Source organism: Corvus moneduloides, chromosome 18 (assembly GCF_009650955.1).
Source record: "Corvus moneduloides isolate bCorMon1 chromosome 18, bCorMon1.pri, whole genome shotgun sequence".
NCBI classification, from domain to species: Eukaryota; Metazoa; Chordata; class Aves; order Passeriformes; family Corvidae; genus Corvus; species Corvus moneduloides.
In genome coordinates, this window is record NC_045493.1 from 11,092,372 (window position 1) to 11,108,100 (window position 15,729).

At 52.2% G+C, this 15,729-nt stretch overlaps 1 protein-coding gene across 7 annotated transcripts in view; it reads right to left on the reverse strand.

The window, feature by feature from the left end:
* The window catches only part of CUX2 (cut like homeobox 2), a 64,282-nt gene that overhangs the window by 13,553 nt on the left and 35,000 nt on the right, over positions 1-15,729 (reverse strand). For 3 of the 7 annotated variants that reach the window (XM_032127914.1, XM_032127915.1, XM_032127918.1), the window contains exon 2: positions 3,719-3,797. In XM_032127914.1, the coding sequence (XP_031983805.1) occupies positions 3,719-3,797 (79 nt within the window). Of the gene's footprint in view, positions 1-3,440; positions 3,801-13,744; positions 14,239-15,729 lie in introns of those variants that run through there. The other 4 variants (XM_032127912.1, XM_032127917.1, XM_032127916.1 and 1 more) reach the window with 4 other exon arrangements.

Sequence of the window (15,729 nt, forward strand, 5' to 3'; positions counted from 1 at the left end):
TAACAGTGATGGAAAAAAATTCCAAAAACTGGCTGCCTCCACTCGGAATGGGACACAGAACAGCTCTGCTGCTCAGCAAGTCCCTGGCTGAGACAGAAGCTGTGGTGGGATGAAGGAGGCCATGTCATGGGATTTAGGGGTCAAACACAGCACCAGATGACTTTGGGGTGAACCTGCCCAAAAGATGCAGGATTTGGTCCATGCCCACATGGATTCTCCTTGCAAACGAGAAATTCCAAGACATGTCCTCCTCCAAATGGGATTTGGGGGTCTGTCTGCCCCACTGCTGCCCTGCCATCCCACGGCATCACAGCTGGGCCCACCACAGCACCCACGACGCGGTTTTCTCGCAGGATGAGTGACTGCCAGACCAAAAGCCCCTGGAGCATCCTCCTCCACTGGGGATGTTCTCCCTTCTCTCTGCTGGATATCACACAGACCCCACAAATGGATGCAGTAAGAGGTTTGTGCCCAAATTCTGGCTATGAGGATCCAGAGGCAAATGCTGAGTGCTGTCGGCTTTGGCACTGAAACAGGGACTTGGCTGCAGCTGGGACCCTCCTGGGATGCTCATGGCATCCCTCCGCTCCTGGCATGTCTCAGCTCAGCATCCACAGGCTGGTTCCCCACCCAAGGGTGAGGGAAGGCGGCGATGCAGCACAGCCCCAACCAGCCAGGATGCTCCCACAGCCATTAATAACCCTCCTAAGTACACGAGTGGACGTAAGGATATGGATAATTAAACCCTGCTCTCTGGGGGCTGTCGGGGTCCCCCCTGCACTCCCCAGCCCTGGGGGTGTTGGCAGGAGGCTCCGTGCTGCCTCTGTGGAGGTAAACTCTGGGACAGGCCCTGTTTGATCCACACCAGCAACTCCTCCCGCCTCCAAGATGAGAAATAATACGGGAAAAATGGGTCTGAGCGATAAAGCTCCAGGGATTTTCCTCAGGTCAGCATTTTCCTTCCCATGAGCTGCAGCCCCACTGCTGAAATACAGCTGGGGTGATCCCCCCGTGTGCTGTTCCCTGTTTGGAGCTTCCAGCCTGGGATGAAGTGGTGGGAGCAAAGCTTTGGGAAAGGAAGAACAAATCTTTGCTTCAATCGGGGCAGCGCAGATGCCAAATTCCCAGCTGGAATAACTGCACTGAGCTAATGCCACACTGCCCATCCACTGGGAAACGCCATCCTCGGCTGTGGGGCTGGCTCTGCCACATGTGAGGTACTGGGGTGTCATTCCTTGCTCCACGGATCACATCTTCCATTGGGACAGGTTAGTCCTGACGCTCGCCAGCAGCACAGATGGGTGACGGGTGACATGAAGGACACGTGTGCCTAAACAGGACCTTATGGCACCACACACTCCGGGGCCACAGTGCATCACCCACCAATGGCACAGCCAGCTCCCACAGGAAGGAGTGTGTCCCTGTTCAATCCCCGATCTGTCGCTCCTCACCCACCAGAGATATATTTTATATATACAAATTAAATAAATAAATACTTATAAAAGTGCCACCACTAGCTGGCGTCATTGGCCATCCTTTAGTGGCACCGGCAGTGCTGCAGCAGGATCACAGAATCACGAAATATCCTGAGTTGGAAGGGACCACAAGGATCCAGGAGTCCAACCCCTGGCCCTGCACAGACACCCCAACAATCCCACCCTGGGCATCCCTGGCAGCGCTGTCCCAACGCTCCTGGAGCTCTGGCAGCCTCGGGGCCGTGCCCATTCCCTGGGGAGCCTGGGCAGTGCCCAGCACCCTCTGGGGGAAGAATCTTTCCCTGATATCCAACCTGACCCTCCCTGACACAGCTCCAGCCGTTCCCTGGGTCCTGTCCCTGCTCCCAGAGATCGGAGCTGCCCCTGCACTGCCCCTCGTGAGGATGCTGTGGATTGGGATGAGGGCTCCGCTCAGTCTCCTCTTCTCCGGGCTGAACAAACCAAGTGCCCTCAGCTGCTCCTGACATGGCTCCTCCTCCAGACCCTTCACCATCTCCATGGCCCTCCTTTGGATGCCCACTAACAGGGATGAGGGCAGTGGACAGGTATCCCTCCTGGTGTCCCCAGGGGGAGTGAGGCCGTGGGTCTTTCCCTGTGCTGGAAGGGGTCTGGGCCACCAGCAGACCCACTCCTGGACACCCCTCCTCTGGCCACTGGAGCACCCTGAGACACCCGTGTGATGGCGGGGTGGGTGGGAGGCGTTCTGGGTGCTCCTCACCTTCTCCTAAGCAGGCACAGCTCCAGGGAGCAGCAGTATCCTTGGGGATCACCAGCTCATCCCTGTGCCAGGGCCACCCAACCCAGCCCATGTTCTGTGCTGCTGCCTGGCTCCAGAAGGAGCACGGGGCACCCGTGGTGCACCCATGGGACACCCACAGTACCTCCATGGCATCACCTCTCCACCGGGATGGCTTCTCCTCTGCCACCCCATCCCAACCTGCTCAAGCACATCCACCAGCGCCCTACGAATCCCTCCACGAGTCAAAGTCAGCCTTAAATCAAATCATCCCCAACAACAATGACATTAATTATGCTTTTAACACATTTTACTGCTTCCCCCCCTTCCCTTCACGCCACATCTGTGTGAACAATATCCAAAAGATTTACGGTTTTCTCCCGTAATTACAGACACACAGCCAGCTCACTTATCAAAATACTTGCTGAGCAATCAGGCTCCGTTACAGTCTCTGCCAGAGATTTGTGTTGACAGCAGCCATTCAAAGCAAAAAAATGTCGAATCAGGACTTATGTGGCGCTTGGAAAGTATTCCACAAAGAGTTCGCCTGTCGAGAGACATGTGGACATGGAACAGACGGGGATGAACCGCGGGAGGGAGGATTTGGGGAGCAGGAGGGGAGCAAGAGATGATGCTGTGGAAAGCAGAGAGAGGAGAAGAGGAGGAGGAGGAGTGCAGAGAGCACAGGGAAGCAGTTTTGGGGCGTGCATGTGTGTGCCTCCATGTGCAGGCGTGTGCAGGCGGGAGGAGGTGGCGAGGGAAGATAACTGGGTTCTGGAAACCGAGCTGACATTTGGTTCTCGTAGCACAGGAGAAAATTTAATGAGGACAAAAATATGTCTCCCTAATTCCCCTAAGAAATCATTAAAACATTTTGTTATTCCTAAATGTCTGGAAAATGAATTAGTGGCCCTGCAGGAGCCTTTCCGCACATCTTCAGCCGTTTGCAGCTCTCAGCCCCCGACGTGCCGGGGGACGCTCCGTGCCTGGTGAACACAAACCCCCCCGAAGTGGGGAGCAGCAGGAGGGGGCTCCCAGCCCCTCACCTGTCCCTAGGACCAGCTCTGCCAACACAAACCTCAGTGCTGCCCTGTGCCTCAGTTTCCCCCTCCCAGGACGGCGCGGTGCCCCGGCCACAGGGTGACACGGGCAGGATGTCCCCGTGGCTCGTGCTGCGAGCCGGCGCTCGGCCGTTTCGGTCAACTTACCATCAAACAGACAAGCGGGAATAGCCGCAGTGTTACTACACGGGCTGAGCAAATGTATTCCTTTCCTAACGTCAAGATGCATTTGGCTCAGGGGCTGAAACACAGCGATGGCAAAAGCTGCTTCCTCTCCTCTCTTCGGCTGGGATCTCCAGAGCACCATGCGCCGGCCGCGGTCGGCGACGCCAGCCGTGCCGGGGACGGTGCTGCGGTCCTCGCTGGCTCCTCTGGGCACCGGCGCGCAACTCGTTAGGCAGCCAGGTCGCCACCGCGCTGCTTACCTGGAGCTTCGAGCAATTGCTTGTAAACGCTCAGGAAAGCCGTCTCAGCCTCCTTGCTTCTCTTACTAAGTGCAATCACCTGCGGGGAGAGGGATAAAGGGGTCAGGGATGGGCTTGGAGGAAGGAACCGGCCGAGCCGATGGGACCGGTGCCACCAAAACCGGCACGCGGCTCTGTGTCCGCTGCGTGCCCCGCGCAGCCGCTCGCTGCCTGTGGCTAAACTCCTTGTGCCGCTGCCATGTCACGTCGCCCTAAATCATTGATGTGCTCTGAGTAAATGAAAATTATAATTTAATGTCGGCGCTTAAATAAGAAATAAAGAAGCCTGCCCGTTGTTGTGCCCGCCGGGGCAGATCCAGCGCAAGGCCTTCCCCAGCCACCCTCCCAGGACGGCGCTGGGGGTGGAAGTGATGCTCACACCGAGACTGGGACATGTCCTGTCCCTGTCCCCCTGGGCTATTGGGGTACCGGGGTGCTGGTGACACTCACACCAGCTGCATCCCAATAACCCAACAACATTAATCTGCTGCGTGTTCCCATCCAACATTTATGAGCATGAATCATTTACTCCCTTTAATTTTTCAAGGCACAATGACACCTCGGGGCAGGAGCTGCTGCCCACCAGGTCCCCTTGGTTACCCCTCACATCCAGCCCCACCTGGAGCGGATGGGATGGGGCACCAGTGAGACACGAGGACACAGGCGTCAGGGATGGAAGTGACCCATTCCCAGCTGGAAAATATCCGGCTGGAGGCAAACTGGGCGCTCACACCAGCTAGTGATGGAGAAAGTGGTGCCCACCCAGCAGACACACTATTGTGACAGGGAAATAGTCAATTAAATTGCTCTTAAGCCACCAATGGGCTAATTATGAAACAAAGCCTGAACTTTGGGCCTCAGTCCAGTGGCAGCTCCCACACCGGAGCATCTTTTCCCTCTTCCATGCCAGCAGAGCTCCTGGCTCACCCCGCCAGCCCAGGTTGCCATCGCTTGTCATTCCAACCCAAAGCAAACGGCTCATTTGTAATCCAGCAGCCACCTGAGCAAGCCGCCTTCTCCTCTGGAGCTCGCAGGCACTGGAGCACAAAGATCATTTTTCTATTGTTAAAATTGTATAAGCTGGGCTTTTTATAGCGGCTCGTACACAAACCTACTTTCTCAGCACCGCGGCTCCAGCAGAGGAGGAATCTGGGGGCTTTTCTTCAGCGTTCTGCAAAAATGCTTGGCTTCAGGGTGCTTTAAAATAATAATAGTAAAGAGGGGAAGGGAGGGAGGAGGCACCAGGAGCTGGCACTGCCTGTGTGCTGGAGCAAGACAGCGCCGTGCCTGCTGAATCTGCCAGTGAGGATGTGGGGACACAGCGGTGCTGGGCTGCTCGTGGCATCAGCCCTGTGTGACCTCCCCACTCCCAAACCCTTTGGCCTGCACAGGAGGGGAGCAGGAGCAGACACAGGGTGATGGGGATGCCTGCACCTGCCCCAGCTGCTCTGGAGAGCTTCATGTCCCCTGAGCTGGCATCAACCAAAGGGTGCAGAGCAAAGATCCAGCCCAAATGTTCTCCATTCCCTCTGCATCACCCGTGCCTGTCCCTGTGCATCCCTAACCTGTGCCAGGGGCAAGGAGCTGGCCCAGACTCCAAACCAAGCTGTTTGCACTGCATTTCATTCCTCAAGTCCCATCACAGAGACAAAGCATTTCTCAAGGGAAACCTTTGAAGCCTTTCCCTCTCCTCAGCAATCCCTACGGAGATCTGAGCATCCCCCTTGGGAACATTGTGGCTCTGGGGTGGGAAGGAGCCTGCAGCATCTCCGTGCCACAGTTCCCTGGACCTTGTCTCTCCTACTGTGGGCTCACCAGGGAGAGACCCAGGTTCCCTCTGGGTTCATGAGAGGGGTGAAGCCACCCTTCAGCCCAAATTCCCAGGGAGCACCCACAGCATCCATTAACTACCACCAGCATCTTAACTGGAGCTGCAGGATCTGCCATTTGCTGGCAAGCCTGTTCCATCAGACAAGGAATCTGGGGCCATTTCACCAGCCCAGCTCCTGCCCTATCCCCTGCGCTGGGCTCCAGCACATTCCGGCCCGTATCGGTGCCAGGGCACCACCAGCATGGGCGAGTGGCAGGATGGTGAACCAGGTACCCACTCAGCTCTTCCCGAGTCCCACTGAACTTCTAGGAAATGTCAATGGAAAAAAAGATATTTAACATTTTCAGTGATCTTTTCTGGATGGGGGATAATTTACTCAAATGCCAGGGGAGATTCCTGCCGGAGCAGCTCCGAGTCCCGCACAGGGATGACTCAGCCAGCACTGAAACTGCTGTAATTCCTCACACAGAGCTGAAAAAACACCCAGGAAAAGCCCACATCAGCCCTAAAATCAAGGTTTTATAATTAAAACACCTCAATTCTCACTTTCTTGGTGCAGAACCAAACCCTCCATCCACACCCAAGAAAGCAACATCTAAAACCATGCTAAAAAGAGGAGAAAATGGCTAAAAATGGAAGCAGCCCAGGTTCAGTGGGGCCAGGATGGCATCACTCCCATTCTCCCCATCACCACGATGCCCATTGGCGGCACAAACCCGCCACCCTCTGCTCTCCTTCCGCCTGCAGAGCCCTCGGTGCCCGCAGCGAGCTCTGTCTCTGCATTAAACATCCAGGTACTCGCCATTCCCACTTTTCCCCCCTCCACCTCCCTCCGCAGCATCCGTGGGCTCAAGGTGAGGCGCGGCAGCGGCGCGGGATCGCCGCCGTCTGATAAATTACATTTACGCGCCGGGTCCTTTTCATGGCTGGTGACTTTCCAGCAAAGCAATTATCACTGCAGAATGCGTAATAGCCTAATTAATTACTATTGTCAGGCTGGCCTCTGTGCCATGATTATACCTTCTGAAGCCAACTTTTTAAACATTTGGAAGCAGAAATATTATTATAATTGACTGACAAAATGGTAAAACTCCCCCGGCGCAGCCGGTCCTCCTCCCGGCGCAGCGGCGAGCTCGGAGCGTCTGAGCGTCCCCGCTCCAGAGGCGCGGGATTTGCATCGCACCGGCGGAGAGTTTATTCTTACATCCATGAGATCAAGTGCAGGATAAGTAGTGGGTTATTTCCATCTAAATACTGATGGCAGTAAACCACAAATGAGCTCTTTTTCAGCGTCGAGGAACAGCTGTCAGGGGAGAAAGCGGCAACAGAGACCCCAAATGTTGAAGAAAACTGATGAAAAAATTAATTCAAGCCTTCGCTATTTTCCCTGGGTGCTTTTTTGCTGATGTGTAAAGAAGTTGGGGAGAGGGAGAGGGTGGCAAGGAGGGGGAGATTGGGAAGGAGACACTGTCCTGGGAGAGCTCTGGGTGGTGGGGATGGACAACCATGAGGAACCAGCCACATGTTGGGGCCTTTTGGTGCCTCCATGTCCAACCAGCTCCTTAAATCCACCACACGTGTGCACAGAGCCACTGCGCACCCACAGATTCATCACACACCCCCACTGATCCATCACAACCCCCTCACACACATCCACAGACCCATCAAACACACACAGACCCATCACACACTCCCCCAAACCCACTGCACACCCGCCCAGACCTCATCGCACCCCCCCGATTCCACAGCCCCCCTCCCCATTCCTCCAAAAGCAGGAGCAGCTCCCGAGATTTTCACAAGGCCAAAAAGCAATTCACGTCAAAAAGATCAATAATATAAAAATAAAGCCTGAGAATTCTAGTTAAAGGGAACATCACAGAAATATGTTGTTCACGTCCATGATTCGGAGATTAAAAAAAAAGGGACGGGTGGGGGGGAAAAGAATCAATATAAGTTCTTTAGATGATGTTATTTCTAATGAGAAATACACCAAGACTGCTGCAAATAACTGCTTAACGGAGGAAAAAAATGCATTAATAATTTACTTCATAGAGCACGGGATCCCGAATGAGAGAAAATTGCTGCTGGTTCTTAATTTTGTTGTAATATTGCCTGACAAGTTCAGCGATGTTTTGGCAAAGTTCTTGAGAGCAGAGACAGAGAATGTTCAGTTCACTAGGTTATTTTTCCCCCCTTTTTTTCCACACCATCCCAACCCTGCTGGCCCAGGGAGAAGGAGTCCAAGCTCTTCCCTTCCCCTGCACCGCAGGATTTCTTGGGCTGAGCCCCCACATCAGTGACAGGGAAAATATTTCAAGCTTATCCACCCTCCCCACCATAATTTAATCCACGGGTTTTTTCGCTGGCTGTTCGAGCTGGTTCTTTCCTTCATTTTTTTTTCTCCATTCTTTTTCCCTGAATTTATTTTTTTAGTGCATTTGCTGACAGTTGGCAGCTCCGAACCATCTGCCACCAACACAAATCCCGAAATCAAAGTTCTCAGCATCCAACCCAATGAGGAACAGGCTGATTTCTGACCATCACCACGAGAAGGTGCCACCTGGGCAGGTTAATTCCCAGCAAGGCCAGATTTCTTTCAAGTCCCCCATAATTATTTTCCATGAAAAGTATTTTCCTGGAAAATTATGTTCCTGGAAAATTATGTTCCTGCAAAAATAGGCAAAATTCCCTGTGTGGCTGACAGCAGTGGTCCAGGTTGGTGGGGGATACAGGCAGGGATGCTCAGGCTCTGCAGCCCTGGCATGGATGATGTGGGGTGATGAGGGGCTTCCCACTGATCCCTGGATTCGGGATGGAGCTGGGATGGAGCCAGGCTGGCCCCGCACCCCGAGCATCGCAAAGTTTCACCTCCTATTTAGCAGAACAAAACTTTTAATTTAGATGTTTTCATCTATCTATCAGAGTGAAAAAAAAATAAGTTTAAAATAATGACTGTAATAAATGAAGGTAATTAATTGTAGTTTGTTCCTTTACTGTCTAGTCAGCTTAATTTTACCTTTTCATCTAATAATGAGAAAATAATTTTTGTGCTCTGAGGGTTAATGATATGTAACTGCAAGAGCTGCTAATTGCATGTTGCAAACTATTCATCAAAATCCCCATCTGCGCTACTTGATTATGTTTGCTAAATTATTGCTTTGAATTATCTTTCATAAAGCAACTTTTGTAATTAGCAGGGCTTTCGCTCTGCTCTTTTCTCCGGCACAAGGATATTCAAACTTTGTCCCTCTCAAGCTGTTGCCATTAAACTGCTTTTGGGGAGAGAAAGGAGCTGCCCTTTAGTTGAAGAGGGGGGAAAAAGAAAAGCTGGGTTTATCCTCTGTGGTTACAATTTCTTCTCTTGGTCCTGCTACTCCTTCACCAAGGAAAAAAATTATACAAGAGCTGAAATATTTAGGAGATGTATTCAGGAATAGGAGAGAGAAGGAGCCCATCCACACCCCTCCAGGTTAATATTTAAAAATGTTCCTTTTTCCCCTTTTTTCCTTCCCATTTAGAGGAAGGACCAGAGGGGGAATGTTTGCCATCCATCACCCCGATTTTATGGGCTCCTTCCCGTGACGCAGGTGATGGAACACTCGGCTCTCCCTGGTTAATATTCATGGGGAGAGAGGAAAAGTGGGGTTTGAGGGGGAAATACATGGGATGGGAGAGATGCAGGCTTTCAAAAATTCGAAAAAGAGGGAAAAAGAGGAAAAAAGAGGGAAAATGACAGGGAAAATGACAGGAAAAAGGGAAAAAAGGGGAAAAAGAGAGAAAAGGGTAAAAGGGAAAAAAGGGGAAAGAGAGGAAACAAGGGACAAAGAGGGGGAAAGAGGGGGGAAAAAGAAAAAGAGAAGAGAGAGAAAAGACTAAAAACCAGAAAGAGGGAAAAGAGAGAAGATAAGAAAAAGAAGAAAAGGAGGAAAAAGGAAAAATAGTTGAAAAGAGAAGGAAAATAGAGAAGGATTAAAGGGAAAAAAGGAAGGAAAAAGAGGGGGAAAGGAGAAGAACAGAGTCCTGAGCCCCCTTAAGCCTGGCTCCAGAATCAGCAGCACCTCACTGATGTCCACCTTGCGCTGCCTGGCACCAAAGCAGCCTAGAAACCCAACCTCAGGAGAGGAGAATCCACCTTTTGGGATAAAATCCCCCAAAACCTCCTGTGGAAAAAATTCCCTGGTGGGAGGAAGGTGGCAGAGCTGGGGAAGCAGCTGCTGCTGCGCTGGGAATTGCATCCTGTTCTCCCTGACACCCCCATAAATCCGGAGCCACTTGGGCGGAAGGGCCGGCTGGGCTTCCCGAAGGACATTGCTCATATTCCTGGAGCGGATCTAATGAAGACTATTGGAAAAAATGCAGTATTTAAAAGACTGAAAATGTATTCCTATTGTTATCACTCTCTTTTATGTGTTTATGCACAGCGCATCGGAATGAATCAATACTGGATTGCCCTATAAATAAATGAGCATATCCGTAAACCCGGTAATAAAATGAAGTGATGAAAAATATGGAAATCAGTCACATTTGTGTAAATCCACTTATTGTTTACTTTAATATTTTCCTATGCATTCCCGTAGCTCCAAAGAGACAGATTTAAAACCAGGTAATGCTCAGCAGATGACAGATCCTAATGTGTCGCTGCTGGCGAGCTCGGAACACCGGCAGCTCTCCAGGGGTTTCCATCCAGGCACATTAGAGGAGCAGGGGAAGCAGGGCCTGAAGAGAGCATTAAGTTCCTGGGGAGAAAAGAGGTGCCCTGAAGTGCCACGAGACTCTTGTTGGCATCAGGGACCAAAACCGAGGCTCAGGCGGAGCCTCGGCGGGTTTGGAGCTCCTGGCGCAGGATGGAGGATGGAGAAGTCTTCCCTGGCAGTGTGGTGGGCTGGGATTGTGTTGTCCCACCCCAGCGGTTCGGCTCCTCCTCACATTCCCACATTCCAGCCTCATCCAGAGGATCCTGGCCATGCCACAGCATCCCCTGGATGTGCCATGGCCTCTTCCAGCACGGCACTTCCTGGTTACATCGAGGCATTTCCCGGCCATGGCATCTCCTGGCCATGTCACTGGGCTTCCTAGTCATGCTATGGCATCTCCTGACAACACCATGGCATCTCCTGGCCACACCATGGCACCTCCCAGACACATCTTGGCCCCTTCTGGCCACACCCTGGCACCTCCCAGCACGGGTGGTTCCTTGCCCTGCCTGGAAGCTCTGTCCACTCTGTCCCTCCCAGGGCTCTGCCCATTTCAACCCCCCAGGAGCCAACAGGGTGGGAAAGGCCTGGGATCATCCCCAGGATCATGGGTGGTGAGGGCAGGTCCTGCCCCCGGTGCCCAGCTCTCCTCTGAGCATTCCCTACAACGCTGCCAGCTTTCCCTCCCACCCAGCCAGGCTGGCAGAAACACCCCTCCCCACACAGCCTCCAAGAAAAGCTATTTTAGAGTTGCTCTTTTTTTTTCCCCTTTCTCGTCTTTTTTTAATTCATTTTTTTTAACAAACAGCCCATCTCCCCCCATCTGGGCTGCGAGCTGGGTGCCAGCAGCTCCGCGCCAAACGCTCAACGTTTGCTTTTTATAAACGCCTCGAAACCCAAAATTCCCTCCCGCACTGCTGGGAGGCATCCAGGTGGATCCTGCATCCAGCAGGATGCTGCACCCCCCATGAAACCCCTTCCTTCCATCTCTGCCCACCCAACAGAGCTACTGGAGGTGGCAAGAGCCAGAAATCCCCAAACCTCAAGGTTAGGGGCTAGAATTTGCCTTTAATTTGCTAATTAGCTTCCCTTTTGTTAGTCACTCACATCTACAGCTCCCCAAAATCTCGTTGCTGGGGAGGGAAATCTGCTGTCCTGCCGAGTTAATTCCCTAACAGCAAATCTCCTGAACCTCAGGTACATTTTTCCCAAATTCCCAACTGAGCTCAATTAAATGTTTATGAGACTTGGTGCTTCCCCCCTGCCACCCTGCCAGCGCCAAAGCAACGGCACGAAGCTCCTTGTGGAACAAAACAAAAACAAAAGGTGGACAAAACCAAAAAGAAAAATAGAGGGAAAAATAAAATAAAGGGGGTTCAGGAGGGTTGGGGTTTGAATTTGAGGGATACGATTCCCCCGGAGCGGTTTTGCTCGGTGTTGCGCTGGCAGTATCGACAAGGGGGTTCACATGAATAATTGAAGGAATTCTGTATTCCCCGCAAAAGAAAAGGCAAGCCGAGAGGGTTGTTGAGATAATCAGGAGCTCGCTAATCAATATTCTCAGCCCCAGCCTCCTCCTCGCTCCTCCAAAAGGAGCAGTGCCATAAGCTCATCAGTAACTGTAAAAAAAACATCGCACTCCGAGTGTCAAAATAGTCAAGCACAGCATATTGTATTGCCAGATTTCCCTCCCGGTCCACCCCGGTGCCAGATTCCATCCATCAGCAGGGAGGGAAGCCATCCAACGATGACTTACTTACGCTTAAGTGTTCATAAATAAGGTTTTTAAGATATAGATGGCTTTTTAATTTTGGTGGAATGCAGGAAAAAAATAAAATGGAATGAAAATGATGGGGTGGATGCGCTGGGAAGAGACTTCTTGGGTGACGCCTGGTAAATCCCACAGCCTGGGGGGTGTCCTGGTCCTTATCTGGCTCGGACCACGGTGAAAACAGCTGGAAAAAATTTAGGCTGGCACCATAAACTGTGGCAAAGGCTTTGTCTGGTGGGGAGATATGGCGAGAGGACATATTCCCGCTACAGAAACCTCATTAGACAGACTCTAATTACTGCCCTGCAGTCGGCGGGAAGAGACAGACACCATAAAACCTGGGGGGGGGGGGGGTGGCCATTAATTGCTTTTTGATAAATTGGGGGCCTAGGTGCTGCTGGCCGAGGTCAGGAGGTGTCTGCCTGGGGCTCAGCTGTGCCCCGAGCTCTGGCCCCCAGCGATTCAATCCCATCCCCAACCCGCCCACCCTGCTCCCAAAATGGGCACTCTTGGGGCAAATTTGGTTTGTGAGGAAAAGAGCCACCTCCATAGGATCAGCAGCTGGTCCTGACTGCAGGACCTGCAGTTTGCTCCATCTTCCCGTCCCAGCAAAAACTCAAAACTCCCATGAAGCCAGCCTTGCACCCCAGCACCGCAGGGATTTAAGCTGTGGCTACCTGAATCGTGAGGGATTTGGCTCTTTCCTCCCTGGCATCACCAAAACCCAGCTGGCTGTACCGTGATGGGATATGGGGCAGGAGACCTGGCACAGGGAGGCAGCAGCCTCCCCTGCCAGCCAGGCCACAGGGCAGGCAGCTGACCCCAGCCATCCATCACCCCCTTCCCTGTATGTAAATCCCTGATGCCAAAGATGTATGGAGCCAATTACCAGGGGTCGCTGCCGGGTGAAAAATTCAGACAACGAAGCTCCTGGTCTCCGATGAATTTGAGCGAGATTGCAAGTTACTGCCTTTTATTGGACAATATAAATATTTCACCGTTATATAAAAAAATATTGGTGAGAAAGCAGATAAAGCCGGGTCCTGTGTGTATACAGAGAAGCAGGGAGTGAAAAACGGCCGTCAGCATCTTTTTAACAGCCTCTGGTGTGGCACAGGAGCAGCTGCAGAGGGGTTGGATGGCCACGGTGGCACCACGGGACTGGGGGATCTCAGGGACCCCCAAGGCTACAGTGGGAATGGGAATGATGCTGGAAGGAGCCCACACACATGGACAGAAGCGTGGTCAAAGGGGTTGTGTCCTGAGCCAGCCGTGATGGGGAGCAACACGCGGGGTGCAGAAGCAGACGTGGAAACCTTGGAGGCTCAGCACCATTCCCCAGAAGTGGATGCTGTCCCCAAGCCTGTGCCTACCACAGAGGATGCCCAGGAGGGCTGGGTCAGGAACAGCCTCACCATATGGATCAATCCCAAATACATTTTGCTAAGTCTTTCCTAATTTTTCCTTCTGGGATCGTATCTGTCCCCACCTGCAGACCCCGTGCCAGTGCAGGACACCCTAATTTCATGCTCACCAACACATCAACCCTTCCCTGTGACAATGAAGCAGGAGGAAAGAAAAAATAAAAAGCCTATAGGAATCGATACCTCTTTCTCTCTTTCCCTATATTTTATTAAAAACTTTAACATCAATATTAATGTTTAAATCCTCACCAAGCTGAGTTTAATTACCTGTAAACTGCATCCACAGCTACGTGGACTTTGCTCCTCGCCGCAGTAAATACAGCTGAGAAGGAGCAGTGCCAACGCCTCCGAGCATCCCCTTCCCATTCCCGCAGGAGGGGATGTATCCAGCCTCCCCCCCCAGCCCTCAGCAGCACCTGGGGGGGGGATGGTGGGTGATGGAGCCGGAGCCACGACCCCATCTGAGCGTGGATGGAGCTGAAAGGAGAAAGGGGGAGACGAGAGACGGGAAAAATTGAGATCCCGGGAAGAAAATGATGCATAAATACAAAATATCTGGGACTCTCGCTGCCAAAAGGAATCTGCTTCCAGCCACTACATGAATCACACTGGGGGGGAAACGAGGGAGAAGCAGTTGAATGGAGTCCATTAGTGGCTGAGGACGATGAATAACTCGCAGGCAGCAGGAGCCGCTCTGGAACGCGGCGAGGTCATGGACAGCTGGCATGGAGGCCTGGGAGCTGCCAGGGAAACCAAGAGGGGCTGGGACCAGATCCCACTTAACCCCCACCAGCAGCCAACTCCACCCTTTCCCTGCTGTGCCAGAAAAGAGGAATACGAGCTGGTTGTGCTTTCCCAACTGCTCCAGCCACAACTTTAACTCCTGGCACCCGTGGGCACCCAGCAAACAGCACAGCAGCAGAGGGAGCAGGGATTGGTCCCACTGGTGCCACCGGTCACCCCAGGGCTGCCAATGGTCCAGGGTACAGATGCTGAGTGTGAGGTTTCAGCATCTAAGATGGAATCGGGGTTTACAGAGCATTATCGGAGGAGCCGTAATGGGATCTCGCAGAGGGCAGAGATTTGAGAACTGCATCAGATTCCCATTCCTGGGAAGGCAGGAACAGGCTGTGTGTTTAAAAAACTCATTTATCAAGGGATGCTATCGCATGCTCTGGTGTTTTGCTGGTGCTCACAGACAGCTCCAGAGTTTTTCCAGCCTGCTCCTTCCCAGAGGCCAAAGAGGGGCTGATGGAAGGGCCCAGCCTGGTCCTGCCCCTCCAGACCCCACATCCTGGCAAATCCCCCACCAGGCTTCCCCCACATCCCACAGCCTCAGCTCCTCCCAGCCGGCTTCAGCAAGGCCCCTTCCCTATTAGATCCATCCCAGGCAGCTTCCCAAGGCCAGGGCTGGGATGGCAGCAGCAGCGTTCGAGGGCTACACTCCCACAATAATATTCATTTCCATATTCATTCCGTGTTTATCTCGCAGATGTACGGATCCATTACAATGGAGAAAAAAGAGAACTCAGAATTTGTTCTCAAAAGATATTCAAATTAGTTAATCAAGAGTCCTTTTATCACGTGTCTCCTGTACCAGCAGCAACTATCCATCGAGATAAATGATCAGCTGCTAATAACTGATTACACTGCAGCAAGTGTTTTCTTATCCCCATTACCACCATGTTTAAAGACATTTTATAAATTTCTAATTATCGTAAATTATTTCTCCTTTGGAAAACATCTTCCCATAGTCTTCAGCTGTCAATTTGCCCTGAAAACCTCTCTTTGAAATGAGCTCATTGCAAGATGCTTGGGAAGCAGAGAAAACCGTTTCAGGCTCCCTGGAAGCCTGGTGGTGGGATGCAGCCTGGACACCTCCATCCCGGGGCGGTGGGGGACCAGGATTCTCCTCCATCCCTTCATAAGTGGATCAGACTTGAAAATAAAATAAAAGCATCCATAAGTGGGATCAGTCCTGGGTGAAGGTGCTGCCTTTACCCGGCCAAGGAACTGCGTGGTGGAACGGGCCACGGCTCCAGATGGATTCTCTCTCCAGCGAACCACGGAACAATAAATAAGCCAACAGTTCATAAAACAGCACAAGGCACCAGCTCCTACCAGCTCCGGCATCCAGGGGCAGGTCTGGTCTTGGGAGGGCCCTAAATAAGATCCCACTGGTTTTCTGTATATTTTACCACTGAAAGCTGAAATAGTGGAGAGGGTTTGAAGCCAACCAGGACTTTAAATCC